At 44.4% G+C, this 14853-nt stretch overlaps 1 protein-coding gene across 1 annotated transcript in view; it reads left to right on the top strand.

Moving 5' to 3' along the window:
* The first annotated feature begins 2927 nt into the window (after window positions 1-2927).
* The window catches only part of SLC2A13 (solute carrier family 2 member 13), a 293193-nt gene continuing 281267 nt past the window's right edge, over window positions 2928-14853 (top strand). The window contains exon 1 of the mRNA XM_059682573.1: window positions 2928-3756. Coding sequence (XP_059538556.1) covers window positions 3204-3756 — 553 coding nt within the window. The 5' untranslated portion in view covers window positions 2928-3203. The remainder of the gene's footprint in view (window positions 3757-14853) is intronic.

Genomic DNA, 14853 nt, shown 5'->3' with positions numbered 1-14853 from the left:
GGAATCAAACCTGCCACCTTTTGGCGTACGGGACGAAGCTCCAACCAACTGAGTCACAACAGCCAGGACCATCCTTTCTCTTGATCTGACAACATAATCAGCAGGTCCAATTAGATATAAGAAAAAGTTTGCTAGGACTGCCAAGAAGCTTGTTATCTGCCCCTCAGACAGGAATGGAATGGGATATAGAGAATGGAGCTTGCTGTAGCCATTTGGCCACCACATGGAATTTGAGAATGGAGCCTAAGTAGCATGAAGCGGAGTGGAGAGATGGAGCAATGTCTTCTCTTAAGGACATGCTGGTGTTTGAGTCCTATATCCAGCTGTACTTGAATCAGTTTACTATAAACTTTTCAGAGACAAGAGCCAATAAACCCTCCTTTTCTGCTATGATTTTTGATTTGGGTTTCACCAGTTTAATTTGGGTGTTCTTTCTTTTGCAATTGAAACAATACAAAAACAAATAAAACCTCTGTATTTTACAGTGTACATATAAATGCATACATATGCATGCATATAGAAAGTTCTGGAACCATTCATTTCAAAGTAGTAGGCGGGCTCGTTTCTAGGGAAATGGGACTGTTATGGTGGAAGAGATAATTGGGAAGGAATCTTTGTGTTATTATTGTTATACTGCTTTACAACAAGAATACATATCTTGTGAAATTAAAAAATAAACACCCAACAAACATAAAGACAACACTCTGCCTCCAACCCCACCATCCCCTCTCAACAACGACCACAACAACTTTTATTGGACTAATGATGAATGTCCTTGCTTGATATTCAGAATGTGTAACAGTGTAGCTAAAACGCTTCTCTCTCTTCTTCCCCTTTTCTACAATGGGCCCTTAGTCTTCCTGGAGGCTGTAAAGCAAATGTACTTAAAACTGGGGCTTTGGAACTCACCTTGCAAATCAATAATGATGTTTATAATTATTATTTAGTGGCAATACCAATTAATATTTCAAAATACTTTTTCATGCTTACTCTAGTTAATGAGGAGTGGCTGCACCACTATATCCTTTGCAAATAGGAACACAAGGCAAAAACTAATTGAGTGGTTTGTCAAAAGTTGCAGAATAACACAGAGATAGCGATGGGACGCATGTCTTTTGATTCTCAGCCGATGGGCTTTTGTGACCTGCTGTTGGGGCAGGCTTTGGAAACTCCATTTTGGACTTACGACGTGGTGCTAAATTGAATTTGGCTCCCTCCGTGTGCTGAGAAGAACTCCGTTTAACTCCCGCTGCCTTTTTTTCTCTGTCATATTTGTTTTCAGATGTAACCTGATTGTAAGTATTTAAATGCCCTGAAGATATGGAACAGAACCAGTTAAGTAGTTTAGTGTTCTGTTACACAGAGGTGGATTTCCAAAAAGGGGTGCTCGGGAGGCAAGGCGTTCACTCCACGTTCTAGGAATAAAAGCAGTTTGTTTCATCTCAACAAGAGAAGAACTGTCAACACTACCAGCTGATCTGGTCTGGGGAGCCTTTCTCATCAGAAACCGTGAACAGGCTCATCACCAGGTGGCGCAGTTTTACTATACTGTACGGGCGGGGAAAGAGGTGCTCTCACCTGAATCTTTGCAGACTGTCAATATGAAGGCGCGTTCATTGCTTCAGAGCTAAAAGCTCTCTCTGTTTCACTGATCCTAGAGAATGAGGATTCAGCCTTGCTTTGAAGCCACACGGTAAGTTTAAAAAATTAAGTCCTCTGAACTCAATGTATTTTTCTTGTTGCTGGAAAGGAAAGTGTTATACTGTGGGCTATGATCATGACTGATAATCCAAATACTAAAAGCAATTTTGACAAATTCTAACACAGCTTTATTAAAACTGGAGCGAAAAAAGCATTTCCTTTAAGAGAAAAAAGTTTTGGACTACATGAAAATAGGCCTCAGGCTAAGAAATCTTTTGCTCAAATAAGGGAAATACAAGCACTGACATTAGGAATAAGATCATATAATGCTTTCTTTCTTTACCTTCTGCCCTCAGCCTGAAGAATGAAAGTAAATCAGAGACAAAATCATGTTTCTCTTCTGAAGAATGATTTAAGTCACAGGGAGAGAAGACAAACATAAACGAATGGGCAATTAACAGTTTAAAAAACTGGTCCCCAAAATGAAGTAATTCAAAATGCCCTGCAAATGGAGAGCCGCAGTGGGGATTCTTCAGGGGAGAAGACAGCCTTCCCTTCCCTGAGCTTTCAGGGGGGTGAAGATTGCTTATTAAATCACAAATCAGATTCTTGGGTTTACTTTCTACCCCTGGGAACGACTGTACCTGGTTATACAAGAGTGAAAGGTGAATTTTCTTTGACACATCAGACATCCAGAGAAGGAGTTATGGGATTCACCTGGGGAGATATAGGATCTCTGTCCTCATAAAGAATCAAGATGTACCATGTGTTTAAAATAAGCATAAATCGAGGAGGGACTGGCGATGAGAGCAAACATGTTATACACATGGAAGAACACAGTCCTGACCTGCTCCCCCACAAACTCATAGACGTCCCAATATTATAAAGTGAAGGGTACCTGCTATGTGCCACACCAAGATGGTTTTTTCTAGGCCCTTTCCCGTCAAGGCCATCCCCAGGCTGGCAGAGGGAGGTCAAGGATGTGCTACAGGGCTCTCTCCCTGGCCTCCCAACCGTGCAGCCCTTGTAGCCAGTGTCTCAGGTGTGGGAGCCTATTGCCCCGCATTCCCACATGGGCCCCATGCCCAGCTGCAGCCCCCAGACCAGGGCTAATTCCCTAGTGACGCCAGAGCCCTGAACGAAGGAGCCTGGATGCGAGGTTCTCCTGGACCTGGGGGCGGAGTCCGGAGCTGGCGGAGCCCGGCCCCGCCCACGGAGGGGGCGGAGCCTCTCCCAGGCTGGGCCCCGCTGGTCCCCGGGCCGCACGTGACCCGCGGCCCCGCCTCCCGCCCGCTCCGCAACGCCAGCTCGGCAGGCGCGGGGCGTGAGTCTCGAGTGAGACCCGCCAGCCTCCAACTCCGCAGCGCCCGAGCGCGGCGGGCAGCAACTTTCTCCCCGGAGCGGCCGCGGCGGCGGCGGCGGCCGTGGCATCCGGAGCGGGCACCGGCCGGAGGAAGGCGGCGGCGGTCGCCCCTGCCCGCTCAGGCTGTCCAGCCCTTCCGAGACCGCCGGCCCGCGGAGCCTCGACCCTCCCCCGGGCAGCCCCGGGCCCCTGCCGCCCTATGTCCCGCAAGGCGAGCGAGAATGTGGAGTACACGCTGCGGAGCCTGAGCAGCCTCAAGGGCGAGCGGCGCAGGAAGCAGCCGGAGCCGGACGCGGCGAGCGCGGCCGGGGAGCGCAGCCTCCTGGCGGCCGCCGAGTCGAGCAGCAGCCTGCAGAGCGCGGGCGCGGGCGGCGGCGTCGGGGACCTGGAGCGCGCGGCGCGGCAGCAGTTCCAGCAGGACGAGACCCCCGCCTTCGTGTACGTGGTGGCGGTCTTCTCCGCGCTGGGCGGCTTCCTGTTCGGCTATGACACCGGCGTGGTGTCGGGGGCCATGCTGCTGCTCAAGCGGCAGCTCAGCCTGGACGCGCTGTGGCAGGAGCTGCTGGTGTCCAGCACGGTGGGGGCGGCCGCCGTCTCGGCGCTGGCGGGCGGGGCCCTGAACGGCGTCTGCGGCCGCCGTGCCTCCATCCTGCTGGCCAGTGCCCTCTTCACCGCCGGCTCCGCGGTGCTGGCCGCGGCGAACAACAAGGAGACCTTGCTCGCCGGCCGCCTGGTCGTCGGGCTTGGCATCGGTGAGTTGGGGACCTGGGAAGGGCCCCTGGAGGCCCCTGGCCTCCCCGCTCTTGACCCTGGTCGCTGCGTTCTGTTTGGGGGGTCTCCGTCGGGTCTTGCCAGGTCGGAGAGGATTCCCTCCACTTCTCTTGCCCCAAGAAAGTCCGTCTGTTAGTCCTGCCTCAAAGGCTCCCTCGGGAGGTGGGAGGTGGGCGGTGGGCGGTGGGTGGTGGGTGGGTTGATGCAGTTACCTCCCAGCCCACGGAGAATCTTGGCTCTTCCACGAAAAAGTGAACCCGCGTGACTGCTGCCTCTCCGAGCACTTACAGGACCCCGCTCCTCACCAGCTTTTTCCTTGATCCAGCCCAACCTGATGCTGCTCCGCAGCTTATGAGGGCGGTTCTCTGCTTTCCTGCGTTGCCTCGCTTTGTCTCTCCACCGCTAGCTCCTTTCCTTGTCTAGGATTCCAAACTCCGAACCCAATCAGTGCTAAAGTCACAGTAGGTTAATTTTAAAGTTAAGTAATTCTGGACCCGAAAGCTATTCTGTGCTACCCCCTTCTCTTTCCTTCTCTAGTCATTTGTCTTTAGGTGGAGTATAATTGTCCTCTTCTTGCTTTTATTCTTTTTGCATGGCCTTTTGCTTTCGTCTTTCCCCCAAATGAATTCTTTGCCCCTCTGTTTTTCTCACTTTTCCTTTACATTCATATTCACCCATTCTCTTCGTTTTGCCTCTCCTGCCTTCCTGTTGGGAACCAAAATGATCGGCTAAAAGGTCATGTTCACTTCCTACATTTATTTAGGAGCTACTCCCTCTGTGGATAAATGCCCAGCAAGAAATTTGCAATGTGCTTCAAAAGTAAGGATTGAGGTTCCCCTGGCATTGATTTTTCACCCTGGTTGCTGAGCAGGGGAAGTACAGTCGTTGAGTTCTTGGCAGACAGAAGCTATTTGGAATGTGGTCAGTATTATTAGAAAGCACTTTTGAGGGAGAGTTGGGGGTTGAGACTTCAGTCTCGCTGGTAGTGTTTCTAAGACACACCGCTGATGCTTTTCAGATGTTGCAGTTCATAATTCAGCTTTTGTTTCCTTTGGGGTGCGTTTAATGTATTTCTCCCCTGGGGCTGGGCTTGATGAAAGAAGCCCTTTCAACCCGGGGCTCCCGATGATCTGCCCATTCACATTTACGCTTTTCATCCCTTCTCTGTAGGCTCCGAGGGGAAGCGAGCCCCATTTAAACAACTCCGCATGAACTGTGAGCCTGAACCCCGGTTCCCTGCACTTCATGTCCCAAAGCTGTCATTACTGACCCCCCCTTTAGTTTGTTTCTTGTCCTGTTAATTAGTGAAGCGAGGCAAGGCTCTCAGGAAAATGTTAAGTGGGCACGTTGAAGCCCAATATGACCGAAGTACAGCTGACGTGAAACCTCTTTTATAGGAACCACCTGTGCCTTCAGCAAATCACCTGGCATGAAAGTCAAATGATCAGGATTCTTTTTCTCAGCATTCTCTGCTTGGGACACCCAGATCATGTTTTTTGTTTGTATGTTTCTTCTGGCATACAAATAACAATTTTAGGTAGCAACATTTCTGCAGTCAGACTGACTCCTATTTGTGATTTTGAAATTGCATAATGTTTTGCAGAGATCTCTAAATGAAGCTTCCTGGAGTTTAGCTATGGCAAGTACTGGGTATTTGGATATTATGTTGACTCTTGTATCTGAGCAGAGGTAGATCATTGGAAGGACATACGAAGAGCAGATGCCCGGCCGACATGGCGCAGTGGTTGAGCACGGACCTCGGAATCAGGAGGTCACGGTTCCATTCCTGGTCAGGGCATATGCCCGGGTTGCGGGCTGGATCCCTAGTGTGGGGCGTGCAGGAGGCAGCAATCAGTGATTCTCTCTCATCATTGTTTCTCTTCCTCTCTGAAATCAATAAAAGTATATTAAAAAGAGCTGATATTCAGTAATTAGATGTTTGCCATGCCCTTTGGATAGGTCATAAAAAGTTATCTCTGGCAATACCTCTTAGTATGGGCACGGATCCCAATTTAAATTCTTTAAGGGAGAGGTAAATTTTCTCTTGAGCCCTTAGGACCTCAATTGCCTTCAGCTCAAATAATCCGCGTGCCAAGGTGGCTCATCTTGGGGAGGCTGTTCTGAACCCCTTCAACACAATTTGCCGCCCCCCCTAAAAAAAATTAAAAAATTGTATTGTACAGGGTAATCTTATTGTTTATGTCCTTTACAATGACATATTGTTTAAGAATGTTATACTTGTAATCAAAGTTTTTAGGTGTGGTTGGGTACACCAGGATCGAAGGAATTTGAGTACAGTTTTCCTTTATTTGATTGTTATCTGGGACATTGTGTCTCTCATGCATAACACACACAATAAATTGTCAAGAAAGGGCAAGTTACAAGAACTTAGTCCTGTTATCACTATTAGCACATACATAACCCAAAAAACAAGCAGTTTAATTTAGCCTTTTCTCCATGGTGTTCGCATTTATTTTTATTGCTCCTCTTACACATAATTTAGTGCCTGTATAGGGAATGTCAGGAAGGCCCTAAATGTGGATATTCACCAATATTCAAAATCTTTACTGAGAATTGACATATTTGTATATACAACACTGGGTTTGTTGAATTAATTTTAGATTTACATCAGTTTCTTCTGTCAGTCTCTGTTCCAGGGCTCCCTCTACTGGAACACAATTTGTAGCTGCATATTGCATCTTGTAATTAGTATGGTATGGCCTGTTGAGTAATTCTTTTAGATTTTTCACATTTTCTTCCCCAAATGGCACTTTGAATTCTTATCCTTTAATGCAAAGCAAATGTAAACTCTTGTTTTATCAAAAACATCATGCAGTTATGCTTTAATGTAAAAAAAGAGTTTCATTTAAGATAAGCATAGTTAGCCAGAATCAGCCAGATTTTTAAATAATCAACTAATGCTTTCTTTTTGCAATCAGCTTTTTTTGTGTGTTTTTTTTAAATCCCCCTTCCCTCAATTTCTTGCTTTCACTTTCAACTTCTTTTAAAGCAGGATTGCTGTATTGGATTTATGCTCACTACTGGTATGAAACTGGCGTGTAAAGTAAAACTTCGCTTAATTTCCTTTATTTTCTTGTTTCATACACATTAACAATTTACATGCACTACCCTCTCCCCTCTTTTATTTCTGGCGGCTTGACAATCATAATGAGGATTATGACCTAATTGTGCTTGTCTGGTAGTATTGCAACACCCTCCTGGAGTGAGTTGTCAGTGAGATGACGGAAGTCTGTTCACGTGAATTCTTTGAAGTTATTCATGTAACTTCTGTATAAAGCACTTCTTTTTTCATCCATTCACCTTTTCCTCTTCTGCATTTTAAGCCCTAAGTAAGAATACAGCCTAAGTTAAACGACTTCACATTGATGTCCTTGACTTTAACACCTCTAATAATGTAGAACCTGCTGGTAGACTTCAAATAGCAAGCAGTCTTGCTATTTTACAAAAAAGCACATGAGATATTTTCCTTTTCTTTTTCTCATCCAACTTGGATTGCTTTATACATCTGTCCTATCTACAACTCTTCATTCCTTTTCATTTATTTGTTTATTATTTATTTTTCGTTGTTGACTGTGTTACAGATGTTCCTTCCCCATTTTCCCCCTTTTTGCCCTCCCTCACCCAAGCCTTGCCCCATCCAAGGCCTTCCCCACACTATTGTGTCCATGGGTTATGTATATATGCATATATATTCTTTGGCTAATCTCTTCCTGTCCCCTCCATCCCACTGAGATATGTTATTATGTTCCACGTTTCCATGCCTCTGGGCCTATATTGTTTGTCAGTTTATTTTGTTCATTAGATTCCAAATACAAGTGAGATCATGTGATATTTGTCTTTTTCTAACTGGCTTTTTTTTGCTTAATATAATAGTCTCCAGGTCCATCCATGCTGTCGCAAAGGGTAAGAAGTCCTTTTTTATAGCCACATGGTATTCCACTGTGTTAATGTACCACAGCTTTTTAATCCATTCATCTACTGATGCGCACTTGATCTATTTCCAGATTTTAGTTTTTGTAAGTAACGCTGCTGTGAACATAGAGGTGCATATATTCTTTCTGATTGGTGTTTCTGGATTCTTAGGATATATTCCCAGAAGTGGGATTCTTTTCATTTCTTTACCACCCCCAACCCCCTTTTGTTTTTCTTGGACCTTCAGAATCAATAGTAGCAACACTTCTAAAAAGAAAACTTCCACTGCAATGAGGAAAACCTGTACTCACCAGAAAACCTCAAACCCCTTTTCCACATTTAAAATGTAATTTCCTTGAATGTAGAGAGAGAAAGAAATAGCCAACTTTTGTAGATATTCTAAACGGGGACTACTGCGTGCTTTATACTTGGTATTTTATTAAATACTAGAGGCCTGGTGCACGAAATCTGTGCAAGGGGCTCGGCCCTTGCAGCCGTGGTGGCTTCCCTTGGCCCTCTCAGCAGCCCCGGGTCTGGGGTCCGGAAGGTCGTTTGGCTGTCCGGTCTAATTAGCATATTACGCTTTTATTATTATAGAATTACTATAGATTAGCACCACTGTTTGGAATGGTGTGGTCTGGAATAAGTGTCAAAGCCACATGACAGGAGCCTCACTTCACAGCAGGCTGAGCAGGGTCAGGGGATCACCAGTGCCACCAGGGTGGAGGCCTGGGCTTTCTTCTTTATCTGACTTCATCATCTCCCTGTGTTGCCTGAGGGCGACATCTCAGCAGTCACTCTCCAGGAAGAATCTGAATTGACAATGGAATTAGCTGCCTATGCCCTGGAAATGATAATGTCTTTTGCTCATTACAACTCTGTGTCGGGCACTCTTCTAAACATTTTGCCTCTATTTACGTAATCTTCATAATAAATAACCCAGTGGCACAATACTGTTCTTTTTGAGATGAAGATATTTAGCAGAAAGAGATGAAGTCACTTTCTCTTGGTCACAAAGCATCTGGTGGAGCCAGAATTTGCCAGGAGAGGTCTGGCTTCATAGTCAGCCCATGCTCCTCTGCACAGTGACACTGACTGGTCCCTGAAGCTACCAGCATCTGTGATGTGGACGTGAATTTTAAAATATAGACTTTGCAAAGTAGCCGTGGCATACCATGGAGTGACAATGAGGAAAGCAGAACTGGTTAGAACATTCCTTTGTTAAGAGCTTGTGAACAGGGATGCCCATACTCAGGGCAGCTGTGTTGCACACCTTGGGGCGTGGGGGGTGCAGGGCTCCATTCATGCTACATTTACCCTGGAGGGGGTGGATTCCCATGGAATACAGTGGGGCCTCCTGGAGTTGGACAACACAGATACTGTTCATGATGTAGCAACTAAATTTAAAAAAAAAAAAAAAGCTATTTCTGCTTTTCCTTTCTGTCGTGATGTTCTGCCTGCTTGGAATGTGCTTTTCCATAACATTCTCTCTACCCATTCCACAGTCACTTACTGAGTGATGACTTTGTTGGGTGCTGGAGAGACAAGGATAAAAATAGTCCCTGGTCTTAAAACACATAAGGAAAGACAAACACGAGGTTGTTAATCCTACATAGAACCACCAAAAGATGTTTACTCATCCTTCCAGGCCTCGCTTTATCAGGAAAGCTCCCTCAGCGGGCCTCTGCTGGATGTTATCGCTTTCTCTGAACCACATGCTCAGGACATTGAACGGCATTATGCATTGCAGTGGATCTTTTTGGCCATGACTCATCTCCCTGGTAGACCAGGAGCTTACAGGGTCACCGAATTTGGTAGTACAGTCAAACCTCGTTTGTGGAATGTCTCCCATCTCGAACAGTTCGGTTCTCTACCAAGTTGTTCACAGAAAAATATGTCTGTTGTGGAACCAGACTTTTGTGTTGACAACCCTTCCAACTCTCAACATGACAAAAAGGGTCTCTCAGGCAACAAAGGAGAGAATGCTTTTGTTGCTGGTGAAAGAAAGCACAATTTTAAAACATAAGGAGACCATCAAGAGTGCTCATGTTCTAAGGGTGGGAAAGAAACCGATCGCAGACAATTGAAGTAGAAAAACTTGTTGATTTGGATAAAAGCAGTTAGCCAGTGTCAGCCATTTGGGAGGCATTGGTATATGAACAAGCTGCGTGCTGACCTGAAAGACAATCCTGGACCAAATGCTAAAAGTGACTCGTTTAAGGCTAATAGGGGGGTGGTTCAATAAATTTAAGAAAAGAAGTGTTTATACGTACATTAAACAGCATATTAGACATGTACTGCATATAAGAAAGGTTAAAATGGAATCATTTGGAGTCTGGAATGGATTAATTCAATTTACATTATTTCTAATGGGGAAAAATTCGGTTTTTGAACAAATTGCTTCTCAGCCTTCTGGAACGAATTAAGTTTGAGAACCGAGGTTCCACTGTAATAGTATATGTCCTCTCACTGTATTTACTACCCTACTATTTATATATTAAGCTCTTAAATATGTAGCAAACTAAAGAATGCATAAAAGTAATACTCAAGAGACCATTGCTGTAGTTGAACACACGAAACCTCCGATACACGGTTCATTCAGAAAGTCGAATGCTTGGTGGTGATGCGTGAGGCCTCTGGATCTGGGCTGCCTGGGCCCCCACCTTGGCTGGCCACTTACTACCCAGGTGACTGTGTCAGGTCTCGTATTTCAGTTTCCTTATCTGTGGAATAGAGATAATACCTGCCTCATAGGGTAGTTATGAGAATTAAATAAGTGAACATTGGTAAAGTGCTTTTATAGTGCCTTCACAGGTAAGCCGTGTAACCTTTGGCAAATTACCATTGTATGCCTCAGTCTCAATGACCCCAGAATGAGTGTGATGATAGCACTTAGAAAATAAGGCTGTTGTAGAAATTAAATGAGCTGATGCATGCAAACATGCCTGGCTAGCAATAAATGGTCACTCTAGCTATCAGGTGCAGCCGTCTCAGTCACGCCCTAACACAGTGGTTCTCAACCTTCTGGCCGTTTAAATACAGTTCCTCATGTGACCCAACCATAAAATTATTTTTGTTGCTACTTCATAACTGTAACATTGCTACTGTTAAGAATCGTAATATAAATATCTGATATGCAAGATGGTCTTTTTATTTTTAAAAATGTTTTTATTGATTTCAGAGAGGGAGAGAGAGACAGAAACATCAATGATGAGAGAGAATCATTGAATGGCTGCCTCCTGCATGCCCTCTACTGGGGATCAAGCCCACAACCCAGGCATGTGCCTCACTGGGAATGGAACCGTGACCTCCTGATTCATAGGTTGGTACTCTGCAAGATGGTCTTAGGCGACCCCTATGAAAGGGTTGTTCAACCGCCAAAGGGGTCACGACCCACAGGTTGAGAACCGCTGCCCTAATACCTATTAGCAGTCACGGGAAATAAAACTATTATGAGAGTTTAATGCTTATACCTAGTAACAGGTAAGTAAAAACTCCACCTATAAATGGAACAGGCAAACTTGAAAGACAGGATGAGTAATTTAAAAGCATGGCAGTACTCTGTCTTTCAAGTGTTCAGTTTCTATTATGTAAAATTATCTTCCAGCCAGACAAGTGGAGTTTTGAACCCAGTCTTGAAGGAAGTGATAAACAGGTTGTCTGAGAGAAGGGTACTTTCCTAGTGAGGCAAGAGGAGGGAGATAAATGCAGAGCACTGAGTAGAACAAGCTGTTTTTCTGGGCCGTGTGGAGGGGTTGAAGAAAGTAGTAAAAATGTGAATCTCTTTGTTTGAGTGTAATCTCTGCTGGTAGTAAGGGACTGGTTGGACCTGTGGTATTAGGTCTGTCTTGTAATATTTTACATGCCTATTTATAGACAAAAGAGTGCAGTTCCCCATGGAAAAGATGTATCTGCCTCTTAAGAGGCAAAGAATGAATACTGTTCATAAAAACTTGAAAGTAATAGCTTTGGGATAAAAAGAACATTAATAATGGAAGCTTTCATGTAAAACTCCATTATATTTTTGGATTTGGTTATGACTCCCATGTCAGGAACTCATTCCATACAACAGAGAGAGAACATTGGAAACTAAAATTGTGTGCCTAGTATTCAAGGACTAGACATTCACTATTTAATATTTGGTTAGCAAGTGCTTATAGTTTTGAAAGAAAATTATATAGTGACTCAAGCACGTGTAACAATGGATTTCAAAGATTCTTGAAATGTAGGCATCATTATAAGTTAATCTCAGGGTAAAATTTGAAGCAGTCATTGCGATGTCTAACTAATTCCAACATTTGCTCTATATTCATAGGAAATAGGTTTCTAGAGTTCTATTTTTGGGTGGACAGGCAGTGTCAGGGTAAAGCGGCCATCTGGTTTTGTAGGTGAGACAGCATGTGTCTCAGGACTATCTCAGAGGTCACGCAGGGCCTTCCCGCCAGGCATTGAAGTGACTGAAATGAAAATATGCAGAAAACTCACAAAAAACTGATGAAGTCCTTTGTCATGTGTCTTGAAAGCAAGCTTGTTGGGAATTCTTATAAAATCTTTCGTTATATTCACTTCTATCCTGTATTAGGGAAATACTTAGAATTTTTTCAGAGTTTACAGTTTCTCCTTCTACTTGTTCATCTGATGTTAAAATTTATCCAGTATGTTTTAATCAATACTACAAATCTAGAGTTGTAACAGTCATTTTTCGTTGAATGCTTTCTTTTTTTACACTCATTTTTTAGAGACAAGACAGAGAAACATCGATTAGTTGTTCCACTTACACATTTATTGGTTGCCTCTTGTATGTGCTCTGCCCCAAGCTCTAACTCCACACCTTGGCATATCAGGACGATTCTCTAACCAACTGAGCTACCTGGCCAGGGCCTCCTCAGATACTTTAATTTATCCTGTGAGTCTGGCCTCTAAATAGTCTAGAATCTAGTTCTCATCACTTCCATTTCTGTCACCCAGATCCAAAATACCATCTCTCACTTGGAGCACTGCAAGTGTCCCAGCTGTTCACTCTGCCTTTTTCTTTTCTTTTAAAAAAAATATTTATTTATTTATTTTAGAGAGGAAGGGGGAGGGAGAGAGAGAAACATCAATGATGAGAGAGAATCATTGATCAGCTGCCTCCTGCACACCCCCCACTGGGGATTGAGCCCGCAACCTGGGCATTTGCCCTGACCAGGAATCGAACCATCTGGTTCATCGGTCGATGCTCAACCACTGAGCCACACCGGCCTAGCCACTCTGGCATTTTCTTTTTTTTTTTTTTTTTTTTTTTTTTTTTTGCATTTTTTTTTTTTATTCCTTAAAGTATTACAAAGGGTATTACATATGTATCCATTTTATCCCCCCGCCCTAGATAGTCCCCTAGCATTTTCTTGACACCTCTGCTGTCTTTTCTCCACATGACAGCTGGAATGATTCTTGTAAAATACGGAGCAGATCCTGCCACTTCAGTGCTCCTCGAAGTGCTGCCCTCGGTAGCTCCCATCTCACTCAGAGTAACAGCCAGGGGCCTGCACGGCTGCAGTGTTCATGCCCATCCCCCTCCTTCCACATTGCTTTCTACTACTTCACTCCTGCTCCAGCTGCCCTGGTCTCTAAGAACACACAGTTCATCCTTCCTGGCCTTTAGGTCTGACTCCTCTGCTGGAAAGCACTCCTCAGGCATCCACATCATTCCTTCATCTTTGTGTTTCATAAATGTCTCCCCTTAATGAGTTCTTGCTCGATCACTCTGACGTTGCAGCCCCCACCATTGGTACTCCTCACTCTACTTTTTTTTTTTTTTTTTAAATCTCCCTGCTTTATTGTTCTCTCTGGCACTTTTCACTAATTGATATCTATGTTACTTATTGTTTCCCTTCGCTAGAACATAATCTCTATGAAGACAGGTTTTTATTTTTCTGTTTTTGCATACCCCTCTTCACTAGTGCGTGGTCTGGTGCCTGGCACACAGCAGTCATTTGATAAGTATGTAATGAATAGAAAAAAACTAAAACTATATAACCCTGGTGAGTAATTTTTTGAACTGAGACTGGGTTGTCTGTGCATTGGGGATGTCATAGGAAAATGGTACAGTGGTTGTGGGTAATTAAATGTCTCTCGGGTTGCTTCTGACTCAAGTCTGTCATTTCAGGCGGTTTAAAGTAATTGGGAAAAATAGATATTTTTAAGTTTAAGACATTTAAGTCTAACATTTCTCAATACCTGGGACAAAAGCAGATCACTGCATCAGTCTTACAGGTCTGAAAACTGGAATTTGATTCATGCATGAAAGATGACTAGACTCTCAAGATGAACTTAAAGTAACTACACTTGACCTTTGAATAACATGGGTTTGAACTGCGTTGGTCCACGTGTATGTGGATTTATTTCAATGCGTGTACAGTCAGCTCTCTGTATCTGTGGATCGAAAACAATAGTTTTGTTCCCTGGTTAGGTATCTGCAGAGGCAAAGGACCAACTGTATAGGTACACTGTTCCACATTATTTTGTATCAGGGACTAGAGCATCAAAGATTTTGATATCCGTGGGGGTCCTGGAACCAGTCCTCTGCAGATACTGTAAAGTTTTGGGGACTCAAAAGTTAATATGGATTTTCAATTATGCATGGGTTGTCGCCCCTAATCATCTTATTCAGCGATTCAGCGATTAACTGTTGACACACGATGGTAGAATCAAACTACTTATGTGGTAGTACGTCTTCCCGCCCCACCTCCCCCTCCCACACACACACTCAGTGCTGTGAATGCTCTAATGTCTCCACTATTCCTGGCAGAGAGTTTTGTAGGAAGAGGGATTGTCATTAAAGTAGTTGCATTTTCTAGTTGAACATGGAATTCAAGATAGGGGTGGGGGTGAGGGTTGGAGAGTCATATTTCACCCAGACTATAAAGAGGCCTGATCAGTTTCCCCCGACCTTCACATCATCTCTCTCTCTGATGTTTCCAAAATTCAGTGAATCATTCTCCTGGAGATGCTGGGTATGGAATTTGGAATCTCTTCTCCTCCTCCTCCTCCCCTCCTCTCCCCTCCCCCTCTTCCTCCTCCTCCTCCTCCTCCTCCTCCTCCTCCTCCTCCTCCTCCCCTCCTCCTCCTCCTCCTCCTCCTCCTCCTCCTCCTCCTCCTCCTCCTCC

Source organism: Myotis daubentonii, chromosome 2 (genome assembly GCF_963259705.1).
Source record: "Myotis daubentonii chromosome 2, mMyoDau2.1, whole genome shotgun sequence".
Taxonomy (NCBI): Eukaryota; Metazoa; Chordata; class Mammalia; order Chiroptera; family Vespertilionidae; genus Myotis; species Myotis daubentonii.
The sequence above is the reverse complement of the archived record's forward strand: the minus strand, read 5'-3'. Positions and strand labels throughout refer to the sequence as shown.